This window comes from Mya arenaria, chromosome 8 (assembly GCF_026914265.1).
Source record: "Mya arenaria isolate MELC-2E11 chromosome 8, ASM2691426v1".
In the NCBI taxonomy this organism is placed as follows: Eukaryota; Metazoa; Mollusca; class Bivalvia; order Myida; family Myidae; genus Mya; species Mya arenaria.
Window position 1 is genome coordinate 61,877,787 of NC_069129.1, and position 27,209 is coordinate 61,904,995.

At 34.1% G+C, this 27,209-nt stretch overlaps 1 protein-coding gene across 1 annotated transcript; it reads right to left on the bottom strand.

Annotated features, from left to right (window-relative positions):
• On the bottom strand, window positions 1–26,049 carry LOC128244601 (transmembrane protein 170A-like). Its single transcript, XM_052962606.1, has 4 exons — window positions 26,010–26,049; window positions 6,982–7,109; window positions 3,141–3,311; window positions 1–499 (listed from the first exon to the last, which is right to left on the bottom strand). The coding sequence occupies exons 2-4, from the start codon at window positions 7,070–7,072 to the stop codon at window positions 369–371; spliced, it is 393 nt and encodes a 130-aa protein (XP_052818566.1). The 5' UTR covers window positions 7,073–7,109; window positions 26,010–26,049; the 3' UTR covers window positions 1–368.
• Window positions 26,050–27,209: the final 1,160 nt, after the last annotated feature.

Genomic DNA, 27,209 nt, shown 5'->3' on the forward strand with positions numbered 1-27,209 from the left:
TGACTTTTTGAAGTTTGTAATTGTATCTATTGTCATCAACAGATGCAAGCATTGCATATTTTTTTAGATACCTGCAGACTGTTAGTTCACCTTTATCACATACATATATGACAAAATACAGTGTTTTCCTTTAACATAACACTTTACTTGCTGGTCAGTTTAAATCCATTCTGGTCTATTTCTAAACAGATCAGACCTCGGTTCCAGTCTCATGACATCAAAGCATCATTCTTATTCCATTACATAAACACAAGGTTTGATTTATCCTTTCATCAGAACAGTCTTGAAATAAAAAGATGTACACCAAGCTGACAGTATGAGACTATTAATACATTGAACACAAGCAATAGATCTTTGTCAAGAAAATGTTACAGGGTTGCCAGAATCCGTGTGAAGGAGAATATGATTCCAATGATTGTTTGTCCCAGTCCCCACAGCAGAGCATAAAACGGTGCCATCTCGACATCAGAAGCACGGTAGAAAAATGCAATAGCAGCACCTGAAAACCAATAACAGGTTAAACTAGGGCTATCACTAGGTGTGATCAACAACCCCACTTAACTACTAGGTAACTGTAGCCAAGCACCCCCCCGTCCAACCCCCATGTCCCGGGGAATAGCGAGGACTTCTACCTTCGGTCCAGCTAAACCCAGGTAAAATCACCGCCCTGTGAGGACAAACTGTTGGTAAAATCCCCGCCAAATGCCCCCATCCCTTGGGAAATCTTAAGTAAGGCCCATTCACCGCTATTTTGGATGCTAAAACAAAACCACCCTATTCACTCGGCACTGCGGGTCCACCTGAAAGGAAAAATAACATAGCCCATTTCCCCTGTTTTCCCTGGTATACCCCCAGACCTGGGGGGCCTTGATTAGAATTGACTGGTGAATAGACCACCTTTGTGAAATTGGATGTTTCACTGGGATTGATGTGTGCTCATTGAATGCCCTGTCTATGAGAAGGTGTCAATTAAGCTAGTGGTTCTACCTTATAGAAATAAGGACATCGGAGATATAAGGCATGGCATTTTCTTTTTAGTTTGTTTTTTAAAGCATAGCATTAAGTCTACTCAACACAAAATAATGTTTCTTTTGTATAGTTGGAACCTCATATACATATAAAGTTATGGGGGGAAGTAGTGTAACAAGGGTAGTCAGGGACATGATTGACCTGGCAATTGGAGGGCTGAAACCATTTCCGCCATGGGTTCTTAGGGGTACTATTGGGGTCAGAAGCACACTGCCATAAAAGAAAAACTGGCTTTTTAGCTCTTATGTGGGTTCTTCTGACTTCTGAAGCAAACTGGAACATCATTACATCATTTTATTATTTATTTATTTATTTTTTTTGGGGGGGGGGGGGGGGCTGAGGGATTCATTAGATTCGCGGACAAATCACATCCCTGGTAGTCAAAGACTACCATATCCCTCTCCAAATTAAGAACGGTATCAGTTTCACCTAACGACAATGGTTAATGGACAATGAAAAACTCAAAGAAACTGCACAAGAGCTATGGTTCATGTGCAGTGCAATTATCCTAAATGACATATACGTACAAAAAATTTATTGAAGTAAATACCTTTTAATTACTTAAGTTATGCTCCATAAAAGAACAATAATGAAAATGGACAAAGTTTGATAACCTAAAAAATACTGCACCCATTGCTATGGTTTCTGTGGTGATGAGCAATCGGCTTGAATTTTCATGATCGATTAATCGGAGACCCTGATCGATCGATTATCCGATTAATCGGCTGTAATCGGACAGTATCACAAAAGCATCATTTTCAACTGTATATATCAATAAGGACCTTAGTTTTCATGTGTATTTCATTTCAGAAAACAGGTATTATTTCTGCCATATTAAATAATTCTAAAAATTATATAAAAAAATAATATTCCAAGGTTTATGAAGTAAGAGAACATTTCGTGGTGAGGTTTACGTAAGTTGACTAATAAATTAATATTATTTAAATATCTTTTATATATATTATTACATTATTAATTCATATGTAAATTATTGTAAATAAAATAAGACATGGTTGACCATGGCGTTTGGTTGATAATTGCCCCAGTGCAAAGAATTATTGCCAGAGGGTACTTCTTTTTCACTGGGGCAATTTTCAACCATGTCTTTTCCAGTATGATACATATATGTATTGTCATTTGGACAAATTTGTCAATGTCTTATCTAATTAAACAGGTTTTGAAAATTCAATTGAAAAAAATGAGACTTATCAATTGGTTTTGAATGGCATTAGCTATTAAAAATAACACCAGTAATTCGAAATTAAAATAGCAAAACTTCACGTATTTTCGGATTATGACGGCAAACATTTCCATTCTTCAAATATTTCTTCTTTTTACATCGACTGATCTTGACGTTCATTTCAATATGTGAGCACAGCTGGGGTCGATCAAGCCTAGTTTCTTAAGAATCTGGGCTTGAATGACCCTAACCATTTCGCTGGAATAATTTCCACTTTTCCAGCAGCTGGAGGACCGTTATCCAGGGTAATCAAATATTTTGAGATCGATGTCCCCCTAACCGTCCGCCATCATAAAGCGATTTGAACGCAAAGAAAAACTAAATGAAAGTACAGTTAAAACTCAAAGTAGCGGTTACTTCCCTTAGCTCTGAGTTACTGCGCTATATAAAGTTGGAAATTTACTAGATTCAAACAAACATTTTTTTTTCGATCATTCGATTATTGAACAATGAGGTCGCCGATCGCTGAATTACGAATGTCTGCCGACATAATCGATTATCAGCGATCATCGGCCCATCACTCGGTTTCTGTGCACTGCAATGCTCCTCAATGAGCAGTCAATTGCTCAGAAACCTATGGAGTAATGGAGAAAGTAATAATTGTCCAGGGACGGACAAACTGCAAGAAGGACAAATAGACGGACAGACTGGACAAGATGAATCCTAAAATTATAGCCCCCACTACCACATGAATGAGGATATAAAACCTGCAACATGCTGCTTGATTAATACAAATTTATAATTCTTACACACATAGACGGATACAATATCAACAGAACACCTAATAATTTCAATTTCGACCATAAACTAATGGAGTACAATGCTTAAATTGAACTACATGTATGTGAAAAAACTCTCCCACTGTACTTACTGCTGACAACTCCTAGAGTCACCGGTGAAACCACACCCACTACGAAAATGGCAACAGGAATCCATCTTCCCATCTTGTGTTTGCGCAGTCGACAGAACGCTATCACCGTGGCGATGATGTGCACAAACATGGAGGAGAACAGTGCCCATAGAAACACCTGGTACCAGATCCCTGTAATAACTCCATGTAGTTAATTCTTGAACTAATTACAGCTGAGGTCACAAAATAGACATCAATATGCCTTAGCATTATGTTTGGAATGACCATAAAATAAAAAATAATTTAATTTATTTCAAAATATTTATTTATCTAAATATCAATTTGATGATATATTCTAAAAATCATCAAATTTCTGTCTAATTTGTTTCTACTTCATAAAAATATATAAGCTGCTCAGAGGTTTTATTATGAAATGTACGGTATTGATAATCTGTTCTCTAGCCCTTCTCAAATAAGTGCTTTAAATGCGCATTGAATCTGCATTAAACGCAGCGATATTGGCACCATATTTTTAAGCGTATTTTTCCTTCCCAAGTGAATTAAAAACTAAAAAAAGTACATTAATGCACTAACTTTACTGAAGCGCATTTATTCTGCACTAAAAAGTATATTAATGCACTTAAGCTGATTTTTTATGTGCTAAAAGTGTGCTTTTTCTGCATTAAAAGTGCATTTTTCTGCATGAAAACAGTACTTTTATGGGACTAAAAGCACATTACTTTAATAAATGAAATAAATAAATCTATCTGCATTTAAGGTGTATTTTTTCTGTGTTTTAAGAGTATTTACCTGCGTGAAAAGTGTCTTTTTCTACGTTTAAGGCGATTTTTTTCTGCATTAAAAGTCACTAGTTGGTATTTTCGGAAAAAAAAATAAAAAAATAATATATATATATATATTTATTAATATACTGAACCATTAAAAATATAACACATATTAATAAAAATACAAAAATAAATAGTACATATTAGTTTAAGTAGGCAATAAAATAAAAACCTTTAACTCGTAAGCTTAAATTTGTTAGAATTTATTAAACACACTAAGCTACAAATTGGTAAATGGCATTCTCCAGCATCTTTTATTCCCTTTTGTCATTATAAGAGATTCCTGACAGCTCTGGAATTACACAGTGTAACTTATTTATAACACACTAGACATCAAGACTTTATTACCGGGTAGAATAAAATCAATTTCCAATAACTGGTAAGCCATCTGGCAGAGGGCAGTTTTATGACCCCTTGAAGAATCAACATTTTTATCAATTGTATTGCTTTAAAGGTTTTAATGTGCATAATTATATAATTATGGAAACATGGCAATTTTATGTTAATATGGTAACATGACATTATATCAATATATATATATATAAGGGTAAAACATGTGCATTTCCATTGTATTATAAAACTATGTCTACTTTCGACTACATCATTGTTATTTTTATAAATATGCACACTAGATTGAAGGTTTACAAACAAAAAGTCCACCAAGTATTCAAGAATCATATTTGTTCACAAACAGTGAAAATTAACTGAAATAAGAAATACATACCATGACCAATGCTTTCACATGTCAGCTTATCACAAAACATCAAATGTTGGTATTATCATGTTTAAAATCATAGTTCATATTCACCTGATCTAATGATCATAATTTTACTTCACTTATAAATCCCTTCAATATTAATTTGTTTTAATTGATGTAAATTCATTAATTAAATAAAACATCATCAACATTCTTTCATTGAAATCCCAACAAAATGGCCGAAGTTAGGGTACTAGTAGCTTGATAAGAAATTGGCACTCTTAATGCTAAGATTTGATTGGTTCTTATACAATCAGTTAAGATCAGGCTTATCATACATGTTGTAAAATTGGAAAGGGATTGACAGAGAATTTAGTTGTCATAACAATAAATTAAAAAAGTAATAATTCTTTAAAATATGTAATTACAAGTAAAATGTGTTCTGTTGATTGCACAATAACATAGAAATAATATATTTCGTATTTTCATAATAAGGCCTAAAAAAAATTTGTTTGGTTAGGGTTACATCCTTTTAAAAAATAGGTAGGGTAGGTAGGCTTTATTTTTTTTTATTTTTTTTTATTAGGCTTTATATAAGAATGTCATTTTCATCATTGGATAATGGTGTTTAAGTTATCTTCTGTATAAGCATTTAAGTATTCAACGGTAGGGTCGGCGCCTATTCCGTAGGTAGGGTCGGGTAACCCGAACCAAATGTTGTTGTTTTTTTAAGCCTAATATAAAAAATTTCATTATTTTTTTTATATTAAATAATAAATTGTTGATTCGTTCATTCATTTCTTCCATCATTCATTTTCTTTATTTATTTGTGTATTTCATAAACATTAACTTTATTACACAAAGATGCTGATTTTTTCTGCCCCAACTAAAAGATGCACTTCTAAATAAAAAGATACACTTAATATGCACTCTGTAATGACTACATTGTTAATATAATTAAAGATAATTTTTCAGACCAAAGATACGCTTTTAATTAGTTAATGATGTAGAAAAATTCACCTCTGCCAATAAGATAGCAATTATTGCGCAAAAAATACTCTTTTAACACACAAAAGAGCACTTCATTACCAAAAGATAGAAAAATACACTTATTGGAAAAGATGTAGAAAAAATTACACTTAATTTTTAAAGATACAGAAATAATACACTTATTTATAAAAGATGCAGTAAATGCACTTTTAAGTGTACTTTGGTAAAAAGTGTATTTTTTTAGAAGGGACTGGACACAATTTTTACATTTTAAAATTGCTTACTGTTATATTTTGAATACTAATGTTTTGTTTTCAAAACAATTTCTCATAAATCTAAATTTAGTGGGATTAACCTTTAGTGGGATTAACCTTTATGACATGACATTTATAATATGGAATACAATAGGACATGTAGGACATGTTCAAATTGCCATGTCACCTATGATTAATCCATTTTTAAATGACTGTTCAGAGATAAACTTAAGTTTGTTAGTAAAGGACAATTCAGGCTAAAAGACTCAAGTTATTCCAATTTTCTTCAGTATATTTTTCAGGCTAAAAGACTCAAGTTATTCCAATTTTCTTCAGTATATTTTTTTTTAGTATTTACAGGTAGATACAGTGATAATCTTTATTGCTTCAGCAATATGGAATTGATTATTGGCGAACTCAGTAGTAAATGTATCTTTTATACATACAATGGTTTTATCATATATTCACTTTTTGACTTAATACACATATTGTTGTATAATATCAGTATATATACACTACACAAACATTACGATAGGCAATGAGTTTAATTGCATTACTTCCCTTTTTTATTTTTAGTCTTGAAAAGAGCAATTTTTTGCGTAAATGTCTGCAAACCAATTATATAAGATTGCTTGCAAAAAATCAGATCGTAGATTTTCATATCTCCGTTCGAAAATTAATGTTTTATGGACTAACGGTATAAGAAAAATGCATAAAATATCATATATTTTTAATTGAGATATCAAAATCTACAATCTATTTCTATCAGCAGTCTTATTTTACTGGTTTACAAGGATTTTCACAAAAATTGGCTCTTTCCAAGACAAAAAATAAAAAGTTGTCAAATCCTTCAATCTGTGAGAGTACAGCTTTAAGTCAATAAGATTCTTTTTTAACTACTATTTTGTTGTATTTATTTGAAACTAAAAGATCTATCTGAAAAAGGAAAGGAATTATTTTTTTACTATTACAGTTAGATCTTCTTTTTTTTCAAATGTAAAAATCTAAATTCAATCCTTAATTATAACCCAGAATTCAAACAAAAGTTGAAAATCCACATATTTTTCATTTATTACCTCCAAAACTTTTCACTGGATCACTTGGCTTCAGTCCAATCACATTAATAATGGAATCCAACTCATCAGCCTTAAATTCCACCTCAGCCATTGTCCAACATGCAGCACCAACAATATCTTCTCAGTTACTGAAATATAGTTAAAACATTCTGATAAAATGTCAACCCCTCAGACTGAAACAAAAGCCAGGAAATCTGGTGTCACGGTTATTTGCCATTTAACTGTGCATCTCATATTAACGTCACCAGTGCTCATGCCAGGATTTGGAAGGGGCAGGGTGGAGTTTTAAAAAGGGTAAGCCACTTGAGTCATGTAGGGGCGAATGGGGTTGGTTGTGGGAGGTTTCCACCCTCCCCTATCACAAGGTGGGGGTGTTGTTTTCATACTCAATTTAAATCCCTTTTCATGGTTTTCAGACTTGAACAAAATGTTGTTTTTTTCTCAAAATTTAGAAGGCTGTGTTTGAATAACAAAATTAAAATTTGCATTTTTGTCTGTGGTACTAAGTATGATTGTACATGGTTGGAGTCTTTTTTCATGCAATTTCATACATTTCTCCTAAAAATCATGTTAAATGAAGAAACAAAAACAAAGACTGTGAGTTTAACATTTGAAGCAATCAAATAAGTATATACACAAAAACATATATGTAGGGGACGAATCTTATTTTGGTATGATCGGGGGTAGGAATGTTACATTCAGCCTTGCTGTTATTTAATTGTCTTTTGTAGAAGTAATGTTTAATATGCTGACATTTTAGAATAAAATCGAAGTGCTGAAAGCACTGATGGACTAGCGCTTCATTTAGGGGAATGTTGACAACCATGTTCTAAGCATTGAAAGAATCAGCTCACATCACAAGGGGTCACTGTTTAATGGGCTAGCTTAAACTTTAGACTAAAACTGCTTGAAAGCTGCAAAGGAAATTTGAAAAATCTAGTAAAGTGTGTGTAAAGTGAGGGGGTGGGTGGGGGCTAAAGCGTTAAATCAGATAAAGTCATAGTTCTTTTGAATTTCTCAGTCGTTAAATCAGACTTGTACAAATTAATTTACGTGGTTGGCACATGTACTTCTTTAATTTGATCAAATCCTTTTATATCAAAGGTCTGTTATTTGCAGTTTCATAGAAGATTTTCAATGATGTAATTATACTATATAGAAAACCGCTGTCACCTCTTTTTCAGGGGAGCTTTAAACCACAGGGCCATACTTTGAACAATCTTTGTAAAAGACATCTACATTGTAAACCTATGTCAGACTGCATACACAGTGCTGTTAGGCAGTAGTTTTTATTTAAAAAGTGAAGAATTATTTTCTCCCTCTTAATTTGTGCTTGGTATTCAATTCATATAACATGTTACCATGATAACTTAGTGCTGTTGAAAAATATTGGGCACTGCCTTCTGTATAATGCTATTCATATTACTGCTGCAGACTTTTGTACATAGCAAAGTAAGTTGAGTAGACTAAGATGAGATGAATATCGTTTTAAAGTATGAAATATTGAAATGTCTTTTAAATACTTTGACCATCAAATTTCATAACATGGTGTCAGCAGTTCATCACACTGCTAGTGAGAATGGAATACCAAACATAATTTTATTCTTTATTATATACCCATCATCAATCCACATGCAATACATATCACAAAATACTTTAACCCATATTCCGCTCCAGTGCAATACGGCCATATACCACTCTTGTGAGGTCCCGTCATAACAAGTATGTTGCGCAATATTAAATTGACATCATTAAACCAATGAGTGCATCCTTAAAATGAAATTTATTACACAAAGATGTGGCTTATTAGTGATCTAATCAGTAATGTATATAATAAAAGGGTTATTAGTACTGGTCCGGATATGGTGGAATGTCATATTTGATTCTGGTAGATTTTTGTAGATTTTGATTTTACTCGGCTTGTGCCTTGTGAAATTTGAATCTGCAAAAATCTACTTGAGTCAAATACAACCTCCTGGATCAAAACGCACTACTTATAAGTTATAACCCTATTATGTACAAAACCTGTTACCCCTTGGACAGAGCATCTTTAACCCACAGGGCCATTTTAACTTTGAACAAGCATTGTAAAAGACCAACTACATACAAGATGCTTAACCCTTTACTTCATGTAAACCTAAGCCATTTCAGGCTGCCAGTTCATGGCTTATCAGTTCATATCAGTACCCCTACTTCATAGGAGATTATTGATATTATTGGAATTTTAACCCTAATGTATTACAAACCTATTTTCTTAGTATTTCTTTTGGTTTAATCAATAAGTCATCAATGTAAAGTTTATAGAGAATTAAATTTCCAATCCAGTCATATAAATTTTATTTTGTTATCTAAATTATTTCCGCATGATATTCATAAACAAACAGAAAAATATGTCAAATTTGATGAAAATTAATTTTTATTACACTTTTATTTATCAAACATAACACGAAATATTATATAAACAACATATTTTTATAATTCATTTAATGCAACCTGAATTGAAACAAAGATGGACAGAATTAAAAAATAGTTCACAACAAAGAAGCACGGTATATTTATATATATGATACAGAAGAAAAAAAAAGTTGATCAACAGTCACAGTACTTATAACTTTCGGTTATTTAACACTACAATGAACAAATAAAGTTATTATTCAACTACTACATGAGGCCTGCATGCTATTGTTTACTAAATTTATATCGTTTATTGCATGTCCATGTATTGTCATTTGGGTTTGATTTTAAAAATCCTCATTACTCGTATCCTTGTGTGCGTGACGCCGAGGTCTGAATTCTCGACGTCGTACTCAATGTCTCAAACTCATTTTAATTGAAGCCAGAATGTTCCGATTCATCAGACAAACACTGAAATATAAATGACATTATTCAGGAATGTTGTTTTAAACTGAAGTTAACAAGGGCAGAAATTAGCTCTACATTGCATTCTTGTGTATTCGAAAACACGTGTTTCAACAGCTGATCGATGTTAAATTGGGTCATGTCAAAGTTTAACAATAGGGATAGTCATTATTTTATAACACATTTGTACTTACTTTCAATTTGTAGAAGCAGATGCGCATTTTTATGACCGGATTAGCGAAACAGAAGTGACACATATGTCCCATATAATGATTTATGGCCTTTGTTTATACAAGCCAGATGATTTTTTGTTTATCCAACATGGCCGACATTTTGACACGTTTTCGAACCATGACCTGTGACGTCAGGCGCGTGATCAATAAAATATAGTTGTATTATTGGTAGTTAATTATAACTTGCAGTATTGTGTAAATTTCCACGAGGAAAACGAGACAGGAATGCCCACAAACCTGCGCAGTCAACGTTTTACGCATCTTTGATACCAGTGACCTTATTTTGCGATTTTTCGAAATTCTTTAAATAGTAACATAGTGTTTTTTTTAGTGCATTGTATTTATCGATGTTTATACTTCATGAATATGAATTTATAGCGCATAAACAAGCATCAGGTATGAAAATAAATGCCCCTACATTACGAATACGTAGGATTACGTATCTATGAAGCTATGGATAAAACGTTAAGATCCGTATCTATGAAGCTATGGATAGATAAGTAAAATTGCGTATCTATGAAGTAAAGGGTTAAGGGGGTAGTTTGGAACAAGAGGCCCAAAAGGGCCTATGCTCTACTGGCATGGCTCTTGTGGTCATTTTCAATCCAGAGCATGTACGTTTGAGTAATAGGCAACAAATATATAGTTCACTTTTAGTGTTTGGGTTAGCTGAAAACGCTGCACGTTCAACATCTGAGGTCAGGAAGTGTTGTAAGCAGATTAGTTGCATGAACTAATTTAATATGTGCCAAGTAAAGGTAATCTGAGGGTAAAAAATACTTGCTTTTAAAACTGTACTCATCGTCAAAATTTCATTTCTGTAGCTTTAAAAATAAAAAGTCGGTCAAAGGTCAAAGTCAAGGACATCCGAGGACAACATTAATGCTTGTTTGCAAAACTGTTCACATGGTAAAAATTCCATTACTGTAGCTTTAAAAATTAAAGTCAAAAGGGGTGGGGCCAGTTTTTGCCCAAGGGACATTATTTCAAATGTTTTCATTTGCATCATATGATTCTCCACAACAAATATCAAAGGTATGGGCCTTGTGGTTTGAAACAAGAAGATTTTGAAAATATTTCTTAAATAAGTCTCTAGGAAAATTGTGACACCCAGGGCAGTGCCAGTTTTGACCCAAGGGGCATAATTTGAACAACCATGGTAGTGGACCACTAAATAAAGCCCTGTTCAAAATAGCAAGGATTTGCATAGTGGTTTCAGACAAAAAGGTTTTTAATATTTCCCAATTTAAGGGGGGTGGGGGGGGAGTAATGACCCCAGGGGCATAATTTCAACAAACCTTCACAAGCAATTGTGACTTTACATGTAAACTTGGCTGAAAATAGACTTCGCTCATGTAGACCTGGCTAAAAATAGACTTAACTTAAAATAGCATTTTTTGATACTTTCAAGGCCCATAATCTAGGCATGCATGGTGGGATCTGGCTGGTTTTCGAAAAGAACCGAGCTCTAATGGATATCTAAATACTGAACCAAGCTCTAATGGATATCTTAATACTGTACAAGTTTCATCGAGATACAGTCAAAACTGAAGACTGTATCTTGTTCACAAGCTAGTGTTTACACAATAGCATTTTTTTTATACTATCAAGGGCCATAATCTAGGCATGCATGGGTGGATCTGGCTGGTTTTCGAAAGGAACCAAGCGATAATGGATATCTAGATACTGTACAAGTTTCATCGAGATCCAATCAAAACTGAAGACTGTATCGTGTTCACAAGCTAGTGTTTACACAATAGCATTTTTTTATACTATCAAGGGCCATAATCTAGGCATGCATTGGTGGATCTGGCTGGTTTTCAAAAGGAACCAAGCGATAATGGATATCTAGATGCTGTACAAGTTTCATCGAGACACAATCAAAACTGAAGACTGTATCGTGTTCACAAGCTAGTGTTTACACAATAGCATTTTTTTATACTATCAAGGGCCATAATCTAGGCATGCATTGGTGGATCTGGCTGGTTTTCAAAAGGAACCAAGCGATAATGGATATCTAGATGCTGTACAAGTTTCATCGAGACACAATCAAAACTGAAGACACAAGCCATTGTTTACAGACGCACAGACACACGAATGCACGGACGCACATACTACGTACACATTACCATCGCATAAGCTCTTCTGGCCTATGGCCAGTAGAGCTAAAAATTAAGAATTATTTTCTCCATCTTAATTTGTATGCATTAGATAACTCAATAAATGCAGCAGTTGGCCATTCTTGTATTGTCCTCTGTCACTGTCCTGATAGCTCCCTATCTCAATAGATGCAAAAGGTTTTAGGTTCATGATTCTCCTGGTCCAATATGTCGTACAGAAAGATGTTGAATGTAGAATCAAGAAGCTTTCTTTTCAGGCACTCCAAATTGAATAGTACTGTAACATTTGGAGTGCCAAGAATTTGTTGGATTCCTAGGCAACAGGTATCAGGTGTTCCAGTATATTTGGCAAATACTTTTCACCCGTCCTTGTAAATCTAAACAAGAGCACCGCGAAACGGAGCATTATACACCCGAAGAAGATTCGGCTTAAGGTCCTTTTAATGTAGTGATGATTTGTATAAAGTTATTTGAAAATCGCTTTATTAGTTACCAAGTTATGGCCCGGACACGGAATTGCTAACGGACGAGTAACAAAGATGTGGCCCGGACACAGAATTGCTAATGCCCCCCCATGGTGATTCTAGTCTTTGAGGTATGGACCTGGAAATTGCGCGCGACACATCCTTTTAATGTAGTGATGATTTGTATAAAGTTATTTGAAAATCGCTTTATTAGTTACCAAGTTATGGCTCGGACACGGAATTGCTAACGGACGAGTAACAAAGATGTGGCCCGGACACAGAATTGCTAACGCCCCCCATGGTTATTCTAGTCTTTGAGGTATGGACCTGGAAATTGCGTGCGACACATCCTTTTAATGTAGTGATGATTTGTATAAAGTTATTTGAAAATCGCTTTATTAGTTACCAAGTTATGGCCCGGAAACAGAATTGCTAATGCCCCCCCATGGTGATTCTAGTCTTTGAGGTATGGACCTGGAAATTGCGCGCGACACATCCTTTTAATGTAATGATGCTTTGTATAAAGTTATTTGAAAATCACTTTATTAGTGATAAAGTTGTAACGCCCCCCCCATGGTGATTCTAGTCTTTGAGGTATGGACCTGGAAATTGCGCGCGACACATCCTTTTAATGTAATGATGCTTTGTATAAAGTTATTTGAAAATGACTTTATAAGTGACAAAGTTGTGGCCCGGACACGGAATTGCTAATGCACCCCCATGGTGATTCTAGTCTTTGAGGTATGGACCTGGAAATTGCGCGCGACACATCCTTTTAATGTAGTGATGATTTGTATAAAGTTATTTGAAAATCGCTTTATTAGTTACCAAGTTATGGCCCGGACACGGAATTGCTAACGGACGGACAGACGGACAGACGATGGAGGCCATAACATAATACAACCCTTCGGGCGTATAAAACGCTTTCATTTCGCAAAAGTAGTTCATATAACTATATTAAGGTTTCTAAATCAGAGTTTGAATAATTCTGAAAACTAGATGTGCCTTTAATTGCAGCAATTTGAACTCTAACTCATAATGTCAATTAAGCTGGTTAAGCAATACTGCAGTTCCTTGGTGTGGGGATTGCTTTATTTACTTGAATAAACAAACAGTTCTTGCGTTGGAAAATACGATGTATTAACATGCATTTTTCTTGCCCTGACTCCATCCAAGCCTTAAATCTTAGATCAACATGTACTTGGGGCTATGTGTAATATCAATGAGAACTATAAATTATGTTCAATTTAATGCCACTTATGATATTTCATTCCACATACAAAAACACTAACATGTTCAAACCAATATCCTATGTTATGATAAAACCATTGCCAAGTTGGTAATTTGAAAAGACAAGAAATTATATCTGGTCAGGGTTTGACATAGTCTTTCTAGACAGCTGGACTTGTTTTGCAGTTACTTTGAAAATCTTCAAAAGCTAAAATGAACAAGACTGGAGTAAAAACTCACAATACCAAAACTTACGAGATCATTCTCACATCACCTATACCATTAGTTCTTATCTACAACTTAAGTCAACATAATAATTAAAGTTTTACATGAATATTGCAATGAATAAAACATATTGCAATAAGTGCCAATAACATAGCAATCAAGTATGATCACTATAGGCCTAAACATGAGATTTCAACATTTTCCTGATAAACAATTAATAATTTTACTTAACAATTTTCTCATTATTTACCGAAGATGAAAAAATGGTCTCTTTTTGAATACTTCACATATTTCATGGCTTTCATCATTCAAACTAACATTTCGCTTATTATTTCAATATTCAATGATTTTGTAAACATTCATAAATGATGGTTAAAATTAACATTCATGCTAATCATGCCTACCAAAAGCACCTGACTGACCAATCAGTATCCAATTTTGGCAGGGCTTATGGGTGGTTGATTGAAATCAACCATGACCTCCCACAATCTGCACTGATCTACAGTGGTTAATGAATTGTTTCACTTGTTCTTATTTTCATAAACTTAGAAAACAACTGCAGTGAATAAAATTTATTCCTCATCACAGAGAGAAAGTTTAGAAAAATGAACAAAGTCGGGTTACATCTAGTAGGGTACATCAAATCCTACAAATGTATGCATCATTTTAACCGTATTTAGTAAATGTTAAATTTTTGAAAGTCTAAAAAGTTTAATTTTTTGGTATATCAAAGAACATTTGTGAGTATAATTTTGATGATATTTTGTGATTCATTTAATTTCATCCTTGTTTCATTTAGTGTTCAATCCCAAGCTTTCTTGTTCACATTTAAGTGCATTTAAGTGCAAGAAAAGTCTCTTAATTATGATCTGAATAAATTCATTATAATGTAAGGTCTCATAAAGGATATATTGGGCTTTTTAAAAACAACATTTTTTCATCTGTTTAAAATTATGTCAAATGTAGTGCAATGAAATTTTATTATGAGTTTAAAGCCGCACTCTCACAGATTGAACGTTTTGACAACTTTTCGAACGGAAATATGACAAACTACAAGCTGATTGTTTGTCAGCAATGATTTATCCGATATCATTGGTTTGAAGATGTTTACGCAAAAATTTGCTCTTTCCAAGACAAAAAAAAAGTTGTAAAAAAGGTAAATCTGTGAGAGTGCAGCTTTAAACTATGACAGGAATAATTCAAGGGAATGATTTTTTGTGATTTCTAGCATTAAAATTGTCTGAATCGCAGGAAAATTTATAAATTATGTAAGGTATTCTCACATTGGTCACACTTTTTGAACTTTGTGCTGTCTTCTTTTTATTTGTCTCAAATTAACTTTTTGTTTGTCTCAAATTATACAGCATTGGCTTCACTTGTTGTTTATGAAAGGGACTGTACACCAGATTGGCACCAAAAAAGTTGTTTTTTTCCTGTAACGGATCTAAGGACACTTTTTAATAAAACATTTTACTCTTTGATATCGTTATTGTAAATGAAATACCAAAATGAAAAAAAAATTGCAGTGAAGTGTCGTATCCACTATGCTATGAAGACTTACTTTTACTGGGTGGAATTTTCCAGATGTAAACCTAACTCGCTAATATCATGTAATAACATCAACGGCAGATCATGCATAAGGAATGAATTCTACTCATTAGACATACCTAGTAATCTTTTTTTAATGGAAAAACACGAAATAACTGCTATTAATAAATCATTTGTAAACTATGGGGATCATCAGTTAGTAAGTTTCATTGCATTAATTGTACACATCGATACCAAGTTTATGTCAATTTTCTACTATTTTCTTTAAATTTTTGCTTTTTCATCATTAACTGAGTTCAGCCCCTTTAAACTGTACCTTATGATGTCTGTGACTTATCAAATATTTAATAGTAATGGTCTACAACCAAGACTTGTTTCAAACTGCATTGTGTATGGATTGGAAAGGTAATCTTGAAAGCTCACTTAGTATAATTTTTACAAATAACATTCACCCTGCAAGGTACTCATATTTGGATGATACATAAAGATTTGCACAGTCATTTATGTATACTTGCATTTATTGATACAGGATATCTTTTTCAAATCTTTGAGGATTGAGATTGCAAAGTATAAGTTATATAAATAAATATATTCTTAACTTTATCTGAATACACAAGCTAATGCATCAGCATTTGTAACCATGCCCCGCACCCCCGTCCCGGAGTAGCGGGGACTTACTTTCGGTCCAGCCAAACCCAGCTAAAATCCCTGCCATGCGGAGATAATATGATGGTAAGGTCCCCACCAAATTCCCCCCGCACCCAAGGGACATTAGGTTAAGCCCCCATCCACACTGTATTTTCCGGGTAGACCCGGCACTGCGGGGCCACCTGAAAGGTAAAAACATGGCCCATTTCGCCGGCTATCCCCGGTTTACCCCCAGATGTTGGAGCCATGGTTACAATTGACTGGTGCATAATGATCCATAGTGATCCAATCTCATGCCAAGATGATTTCTGGTCTGACATCACAAGGTTAGTTATAGCATAAAAAAGCCTGGACAGCATTTGAGAAAGACTGTTGTGAGGTTAAATCTTCATTACTTCACTATTCCCAGGGTTCCCACATTTTTCTGCAAGTAAAATTCCAGACTTTTTCAAGGTTTTTTTTACAAATTCCAGACTTTCTCTCAACCTTTTATCACAGTTATTACCGTAATTCACCTAAGAGTTCGGACACTCTAAATATTCGGACACCCATAATTATTTTCCAAAATAATTTATTTTGTGTACCTAATTTTCGGACACCCAAAGGACATCAATCATAACTTTCACAGTTACCAAGTTTCACAGACGAAGATTATTGATTTTTATCTTTACAATGCCTGGCTAGATTACCTAACCTATACACCACTGTGACAAGTTAATTAGTTACTACCCATCCTAAACGATTTATTGCCTGTTGAAAAGGAAGTGTGATATATTTATTGGAGGATTAAAGAAACAACAAGGGCAATCAAGGGATTAAGAAAACATAGACATGACATGTTTGTAAAACGATCTGCCAATAAACTTTCAAACTTGTACCTCACTTATAGACTGTAAGAATCAATAATCGTACAGTTATACATTAATCCTGCATAGCAATGTCCATGCTCTCCACGGTACAACGTAACATTTCAGTGAAAAATTGTTAACATTTTTGGTTGGTTGATTGGACTTAAATTTTGAGTAATAAATAACCATTGATGATTGCGGATAAATTAATGTAAAGATTAATAAAATATGTATTGAAATCTGCTAGTTACATGCATGTGCATGATATATGCAAAGCCTTATAGTAAGGAAAAAGTAAGTTTTATTCACGACATAGAAAAAATAACAATGCATTTAAAAAAAAAAAAATTGTCAAAATATTTTTATTTTAAAGGTAACAAAATATGTCTCCTGTGAAAAACAACGTGTTTGGACTGATAACATGTGTTATATTGAGTGTTCATCGTAGTGTAACAAAGCAGATCTATGGTCGTCTTAATCCGATAGGTGTGATCGTGTCACTTTTTTTGGGTGTCATCCACAGACAATAAATCAGTCAGTTGAATACCTTATGTTGAATATTCCTGAGTATGACTCTATTCTTTATGAAATTCTTATAGACTCGCCTATAAGACGGGCCCCCTACTTTAAGGTTCAAAATGAGGACCAAATTTCCCCGTCTTATAGTCGAGAAAATACGGTATGTTTTATGGTTTACTAACGGTTAAAGAAAAATGCATAAAAAATCAATTTTTGAACTTAAATATAAATATCTGCGATCCATTTTTTTGTCAGCAGTCTTATACAATTGGTTTTCATGGATTTTCGCATTGGCTCGTTCCAAGACAAAAGTAAAAAAGTTGTCAAATTGTTCAATCTGTGAGAGGGAAGCTTTAAACATTTATTGATCAACTTGAACTCATAACATCCAGTGTCATTTTAAAAGAGTTAAACTCTCTTTAAAAAAATATACTTGCATCAGTGAGCTAGCTAAAGAACTTCAGGGAACACGTTATATATTACCTTTTTGGATGTGTAATAGGTTAAAATCGGGAAAAAGCCGAGAAAAGTACTAAAGTTTGAACCGTTTTGGGTACAAAACTAGTAAAAGTAAGTAGTCTCGATCATCTAGACGCTTGCATCTGACACTGTTCTGTATTGAATTGACTGATCTGAGCGGCTGAATGATCGAGACTAAGAAGGTATCCGTTACATCATGTAAGCGTTTATTGATCATGATTAGTAGCTGTGTCTGCACTGCCGTCTGCATTTAAAAGTTATCTTAAACAAGAAATTGGCCGCTGTTCGTCGGGATTCGCTTTATTATAAACTGTCAGTAAGTATCGTGGATGCTATCTACAATGATCTTTTTAGTCTACAGTATGCTATTGATCATGGATATTAGCGATCTCTGCATTCATCGAAAGATATTTTAAACGTGAAATTGGCCCTAGTTCATTAAAATAAACTTTACATACGCTGTCAGTAACATACATGAATGCTAATTGCAATGATCTCACTAGTCTGCGAAGTGCTACACAGACTGACAAATATTTGCTATTCAAGTGTGATTCTATGAATGATGACTGACCTTGCTCATATTTATAGACATTGAGAATACCACAGTTCTTTGGCCAGTAGACATCATAATAGTTTTAAACTTGTGCAAAAAAGTCACTTATTTTGCATTTTCACCCATGGTTGAAGCAAAGAACATGGATTGATGAAGATTGATGTTCAGATATAGCTGTAATGCATGCTCACTGATAGTTCTGGCTTCCATAACTTTAATGTTGATATTTATTTTCTTGATGTTTATAACACGTCCAAAAAGGTAATATATAATGTGTTCGCTGAAGTTCTTTAGCTACGAGGACACCTGAAAGGTAAAAACACAGCCCTTCCCCCCCCCCCCCCCCCCCCGGTATATCCCCGAGGGGGCCGTGGTAACAATTGACTGGTGCATTATAAGAGAGGTAATCAAAATTGAGCATGCAAGATTGTTTAATCAATGGCGATGGTTTATCACAATGTCATGTATACTTACACTGAGAGTGGCTCCAAGACTTTTCTATGCACATAGGTAAACAATCATCTTATTCACAGATCATGTGCACATATTCATACATTTGGCTTCATTTAGAATGAAACTTCATAAATTAGTATGCGCATATTTGATATCTCCATTTTGCACAATTGAAATCACATGATTTTTTCAAACGAACTTGTATTGCTTGAAAATTTACGTGTCAAATTAAAAATGCTACCCACAGTAAGATGAAAATAAATCCGTTTGATGGTGGAAATCATTCAATGGCGGCTTTATTGATAAATTTCCTCAATAAAACACTATGAAATTCACATCATCAGCATCCGGAAGTTAGTAGTGATAACATACATGTCTGAATCATTCAGGCCGCTCTGATCAGAGTAAATTTTGAAGAAGACTGGTACCCTGATTTACTTTTCTTCAAAAATATGAAGTTATACAGATTTTGTACGCGGCATATGGTTTTTAGTTAACATTAATAGTATTTGAACAATAAATACCAAAAATCATGTTGTATTTAAAAAAGTGCTAAGTGCCATGCGATGATTAGTTAAAAAAACTTTGTATCAAAAAGAAAATATCACGGAAACATGCAAATTATGTCGAAAAAAAGAAAAGAGACCGACTACGGAATACCTGGGAGTAAATAGTAGTTTTATTCGTGCATTATGTCAATAACAGTACATTTTACATCAATATAAGATATATCACATATTGTATTTGCATGATATTTAGAGTCCTATTAAGTTATATCACAGAAAGTTTAACATGAAATACATAATACTAGATCTACTAAAACAAGTATTACTTCTGGTGTTAATGATAAAGCTATCTAATTAATTACCAAATAAAGTTTTACCGAATAAAGTTTAACATAATAAATGACATTGCACAGGATAACCAGTAAAGATTTGCACAAGTACAAAAACTTATTTCCAACGGGGTCCATATCTAAGGTATTAAAGTTGACATCTAATGATTTAGTGAACAGAATTATATAATATTATATCATATACTCAGATGAATTAAATTAATATATGACATTCATCACAAATAAACTACTATCAGTATCACATAATTATATAATATACCACACAATTATACAAATAGCTAAGGAATATTTAACAAGAGGCCCAAAAGGGCCTATGCTCTACTGGCATGGCTTTTGTGGTCATATCAATCAAGAGCATGTATGTATGGGTAAAAGGCAACAGACATATGGTTTATGTTTTGTGTTTGGCTTACCTGAAAACGTAGCACGTTCAACATCTGAGCCCAGAAAGTATTGTAAGCAGATTAGTTCCATGAACTATTTTAATATGTGCCAAGTAAAAGTCATCTGACAAAAAAAAAAAAAAAATGCTTTCAAAACTGTACTCATAGTAAAAATTTCTGTAGTTTTAAAAATTAAAAAAAGTTGGTCAAAAGGTCAAAGTCAAGGGCATCCTAGGACAACATTGATCAATTTGAACAAACATTCACAATCAATTGTGCTGAGATGGATGCACGAACACACAAAAAGATTTTCAAACCTTTCCAGATTTATGTTTACCAAACCTGTGAACCCTGGGTGTGGCCAGTAATGACACCAGGTGCATAACTTAAACATTCACAACCAATTTTGTTAAGATGAATGCGCAAACTACAGAACTTAAAGCTAAAAAATGGCCTTTGGGCTTTCAACAAGAACAAGGCAGAGTAATTCACAAAATCAGCTGCAGAAGCAAAAAGCAAATTGTCTCTCAAAATCCTAGACTTGCAAATTGTCTCCCTTAACTCTAGACTTGAATTTACATGTACAAGTAAACTTGGCTAAAAATAGAATTCGCTCATGCAGACCTGGCTAAAAATAGAGAGCATTTCTTTAAAACTTTCATGGCCCATAATCTAGGCATTCATGGGCGGATCTGGCTGGTTTTCGAAAGGAACCGAGCTCTAATGGATATCTAGATACTGTACAAGTTTCATTGAGATACAATAAAAACTGAAGACTGTATCGTGTTCACAACCAATTGTTTACACAATAGCATTTTTTTATACTATCAAGGGACATAATCTAGGCATGCATGGGCGGATCTGGCTGGTTTTCGAAAGGAACCCAGCCCTAATGGATATCTAGATACTGTACAAGTTTCATCGAGATACAATCAAAACTGAAGACTGTATCGTGTTCACAAGCAATTGTTTACAGACGCACGAACGCACGACCGCACGGATGCACATACTACGTACACATCACCATCGCATAAGCTCTTCTGGCCTTTGTTCCAATCCCGTATCATACATGTACATGCCATATTTTCTGGAGACCATTCAGGGCGATTTGTTCAAAAGGCTGAAAATTCAGGGGGATTTTGGTTGTATTCAGGGGGATATTTTTAGCAGGTCTAAGTTGGCGAAATTTTGAAGTATTTTTAGACGCAAGTATGAAAAAATGTATTCACATATAGTTTGCTTTGAAAACCTCTTAACTTTTTCATTATACAGATTTATTTTATGTCATGATTTATCATATTTTTATGATAAACTGTCATGTCATACTGTAATGCACTTGCAAAACAAAATATGTCATTGGAAAAATATGTTTTCGAGACAATTAAATTAAATTTACCTTCCTCCAAAGTCTTTTAAAAAATGTGCTTAATTCTATCAGCTTTGATGACTTTCAGACAATAAGAGAATAGAATAAATATTATTAATTTCTTCCTTCCAAAAGAGTAATATTTCTTTTCCTTTGATAATTACTACAAGTTAATTGATCACTTGTTGTAAAAGTTTACTTTTGGAGAGTTTCACTCACATACTGTGGTTTGACTTTGTCATTATTGCCTGATGTAAAAAAATTTTTTTTTTTTTTTTTTTTTTTTTTTAAATTCCGGGGGATTTTTATCTCCCGCCGGGAGACCAGGGGATGGATCGAAATTCCGGGGGATTTTTCCCCCCGCCGGGGGATATGGCATGTATGCCGTATACCATTAAAATAAAAAGAAGCTCCTGTAAAACCACCATTATGTGGGACATAAAATTTTAAGTTGGATCTACTGCCATATGAGTGAACTTCGTTACATTTGGCAAAATTATCCTTCATGCAACTTGGACACTTGTCATAAAATACTTTGTGTACATGATTTAGCCTAAGTTGTCTACATCTTTGTTCGACATTTAAAAAACCAAGATCAGCAAAACTTGCCACTGAAAGCGAGGTTCTACAATGAAAATTATTACTAAAACGAACAATTTTATTTTGTGCCACCTGGAGTCTATTTTTAGACTTCATGGTAAGGCCACAGTACCAAGATGATGAAGCAATCAAGATGACATTGAACTAATGCATTACAAAGAGTTTTCCAAAGAGACTTGTTTAAAAATTCACATTGTCTATATAAAAATTGATTCTAGAGTTAACCTTCTTAACAATATTGTTCACAGTAGATGTACCTGACAAATCAGAGTCCAAAATTGACCCAAGATATTTGACTGAATCTTGAGACTTGATTTCATGGCCATTACATTGAATGCTGAAATCCCCTATTTTGCCAAGTTAACGTTTGGAGCCAAAAAGAATGCATTTGGTCTTTCCTAAATGAAGCCGTCAAGGGATAATTTGTTATCAGTTAACCACATGCTGCAGTTTTGCAATTCTTGCCCAAGAACATGTCTAATAATATCAGGGTCTTTATGAGAAAATAAGATAGCGCTGTCATCAGCATAACATATAAGTTTGCATTTAGAACTGATGCTTGTATTCATGTCATTAATGTAGCATAAAAACAGAAGAGGACCTAATATACTTCCTTCAGGTACACCACAAACAACTTGATCAAAATCTGATATAGTATTGTTAACATGAACAGACTGTTTTCTGTCGGTTAGGTATGAGCGAAACCACTCCACCGACTCCACACCCAAGACCTGTAGCTTTCGGCATAAAATATCATGATCAAAGACCAACATTCTATAAAAAGGATAACAATACTTTTTTTAAACCAACTTTACTGATTGTTTTCTACTTAGACTGCACGCTTTATTCGCTTAACGTATGAATTCACAAGACATTTAGAATGCGCGACGGGCACCGCGGTTAGCTTAAAAATCAATACTGGTTTCTTTTCGGATAAAAGAGAAAGAGGGTACCAGTCTATCAATACAGAGCATTGAACGAAAAAGTTTCGATGCGTACTTTTCCAACATGTTCATATTCTTATTGCATATAATCTGACCGTATGCAAGAACATAAACGTTAACCCCATTAACTCACTCGCTACGTATGAATTTCTTGTGCTTCATTAAAAGAACATACAGTTAGCTTGAAGTGTTAGGAGAACTATTTTTATTGATGATTTCATTGTAATCAGTTCTGGTACTACTTTGATTATTCAAATTCGCTAACGGCAATCCAATCAAAATACAGCATATGAATACATTACGTCAGTGAACCCCCAGATGCGGCTTGAGAATGCAGATAGCGTGTTTATGGCTATGAAATAGGCCACAAGTGCCCTAGTCCAATGACAATAAAAATCACTGCCCTTGGTTAAAAAATCACCTATAAAACATGGAATATTGATAAAGTAACTCCATAACTTGATTATGGCAGTTTCGCGAATTTTGACATGATCGTAGACATGATAAGTAAACGCTACATAAAGCATCAAAATGTTTTTTTGGGTAACAAAGAAAATTTCATCATGAATATTTTACAAATAAACGTCCAAAACATTTACTGAACAAGAGCCGTCGTAAGACAGCGCGCTTGACTACGCCGCTTTGACTTAGAATACAATAACGATGTAATAATACCAAGTTTGGTCTCTTAATGTCAAACCTACCGGTAACTAAAATTATTCGATATATAAGGTGACTTTGATGCTGCCCTCCCACCAGCCTGCCCAAACAATGACACAAGTCATTCAAATAACTTGATTTCCCATTATGAAAATGTGGTTTGTATTTAGGCTTAAAACGGAGTTATGTTTCTCGTTGTAAGATGGTCGTAAATAATTTTGAATTTTATTAAGTACATTTAATGAACGATATAGAAGTTTTTTTTATTAAAATTCCAACTTGCCCTTAACTTTACTTGCCTAAAACTTTAACCTAAGTCAATCAGGGGCCATAACTTGTATTAAGGATATGGAGTTATATAACTTCATTGGGTGATGGTCCTGAACAATTGTGTGAAGTATTAAGTCAATTGAAAGAAAGGGTATAGAAGTTATTAAACAATATCCCAACCTGCCCTAAAACTTAAACCTAAGTTCCATAGAATAATATGGAGTTATCTAACCTCATCATGTGATGGCCCTGAACAACTGTGTGAAGTATTAAGTCAATTGAATGTAGGGTATTGGACTTATAAGTGAAAATCCCAACTTGCCCTAAAACTTTAACCGGACGCCGACGCCAACACCGACGCCGACGCGAGTAGTATAGCCCACCTGTTCTTCGAATAGTCAAGCTAAAAAGTGATGTATTTGATTGTGTTAGCGCCACCTTTCTTACAAATTGGCAGTGACGGTCTGCTTCAAATCAACAATATTACAATGGCGATTTAATTATTCTAAATAAAAAAAATCACCATCCCTTCGCATTTACTATCGCATTTTACAAACTTCCATCATTAAATGGACAAGTTCTCAATGTATACTCTGATTGGCTGATATTCAATAGCTCCGCCTTCTGCCGATGTTTCACTATTTGGCTCTTCCTAATTATTGGATTAGAAGATGACCGATTATGAATACAGGTCGTCTGCTCACTACACAAATACACAATTAGCTGTCATATGACTTGGACAAGGCACATGAGATGAAAGGGCAGTATAGCATATTTTAAGCAGTCAATGGGGCGCATGGTGACACCTAGCAGGAACACTATTATCATAAGTATTAGGTAATTTGTCTCAATTACGGCTAGTCCATATAAACAGCCACTTCAGATATTTTGACAATTTTTGATTTGGTGACTTTATGCATCCATGACCTTGGTTTCCTTGCCAAGAATGACAGATCCTTGCGCTAAGTATATTGGGGGGAAAGATAATGGGCACCTGCAAGATGGTTGCAAAATGGTGATGCTTTATTGATAGAAGTCGATCTAAATTAAACTAATTATTTGTGTGTCATAAAACACTTTTAAAGAGTAAAAAGTAAAAGGTATTGGCTAAAAAAATTAAAGTTTAACTTTTGTGTTTTAATATAACAGTGAAGTGTTAAGTATTGTGGAGTATTGTGGAGTAATAGTTGAAGAATATATTTTACATTTGTACTGCTCAGTTGACTTGTGGTGTTTGGGGAACACAATAAATAGCCAAATGTTAAAAAACGTTCCCTATATGTGCATTATTGTGGCTAAATCATGACAGTGGATTAAGGGCTGCAGATCTTTCATAATGATTTCAATAGTAAAAAGGGCACTAAAAGGGCTAGCTGGAGCACTAATCACTCCATGGTTAATTATGTGTATAAACAATTGCGGCCGTGTGGCCAGATGAAAATATGTCATGTGGCGGAAATCATGGGTCAGACATCCCTGTTACACAAATATAACTATTCTCCTAATGAGACCACTACTAGGTACTGAATTTCAAGTCTACACAGTATACACTTTTTACCACTCTGTATCTCCAGCAAATAATACTTGAAGGCTGTGGTAACAATTGACTGCTGCATAGTTGAACACCTCATAAAATATTTGGTGTAAAGTAACTGCCCAAACTAAAACAAGGAATATTAAAACAGGTATTGATTAATACTTTGGTTTTTCAATAATGTTGCATACACGTGCAGTATTAGTAAGTAAGCTTCAAACCTTTTTTGAATTACCTGGTATTTTGTACGCAAAACTAAAACTTGCAGGTTTTACATTGTATAATTTTTTATGGATGAGTTATATTTGCCGGGTTCCGGGACTTATTTTCGGTAAAGCCGGGTCTGTTACTATTGACCCCGGGTTTGGATAAATAAAATGCCATATGCTGGGACTATCACATTCTATCTTATCAGTGACTGTTAATATTGCTCCCGGGTCGTTTAACAGGTTTTGAAGAGTGAAAGTTTATCAAAGTATACTTATATGTCCAATAAAGTGTTTCAATGTTTGGTGTGTATGGAATAACAATACAACTTAATTTTGTATTCCATTTATTCACCTACATAATTTATGTACACCAAGAACGCAGAAAGACAACTGTGTTCCTAGGAGTAAAATAGTATAATTTAGGGGCAACATTCGCTGCCTCGGCAGCGAGTAAATGGGGAGTGGCTTATTGTAAATTCCCTCAGCTATGTACCTGTCTGTTAAACTCAGTGTTCTATCTTTAGCACACACAAGAGAAATGTAAACAAACAGGGCTGATCAGAGCAGACGATGTATTTCCCCACACTACAATCTTCTATATGAAATAAAGATGACCAAACAGATGTTTTCTTTGAAATGATCGTTTTCTTGTTCCTGACTGGCATTTTGTTATTTCGACTAAATCTTTTTTTCTGTATGGGACATCCCTTTCAAATGTTTAGAATCAACATTCTCATTCCAGTCCAAAATAGCAAGGTTTATTCTCAGTCTGGAATCCAAATCTAATTATTTTGTCAACATACAATAAAAATGCTTTATTGGATGCATCCACAACCCTAGTACAAATTAACCTTATTGTAAACGAGTTCAGCAAGGAAACAATTCAGATAGTGTTGACACCTTTAATTGGTAATTAAATGCCACTGGCTGGAATCTGGTTTGTGTATTGATAACTGGAAATCAAATGCACATTTTGAGTCAAAAAGGAGGGAACTCAAACACAGTTACACATGAACATTTGCAAGACATTGAACAAGGTACTGCCTTCCTTTAAAATAATAACTTTGGGCAGAATAAGAAGACTCAAAATATGGAACAAAATAATCAGGACAAAGATATATATATATATATATATATATATATATATATATATATATATATATATATATATATATATATATATATAGAGAGAGAGAGAGAGGGAGAGAGAGAGAGAGAGAGAGAGA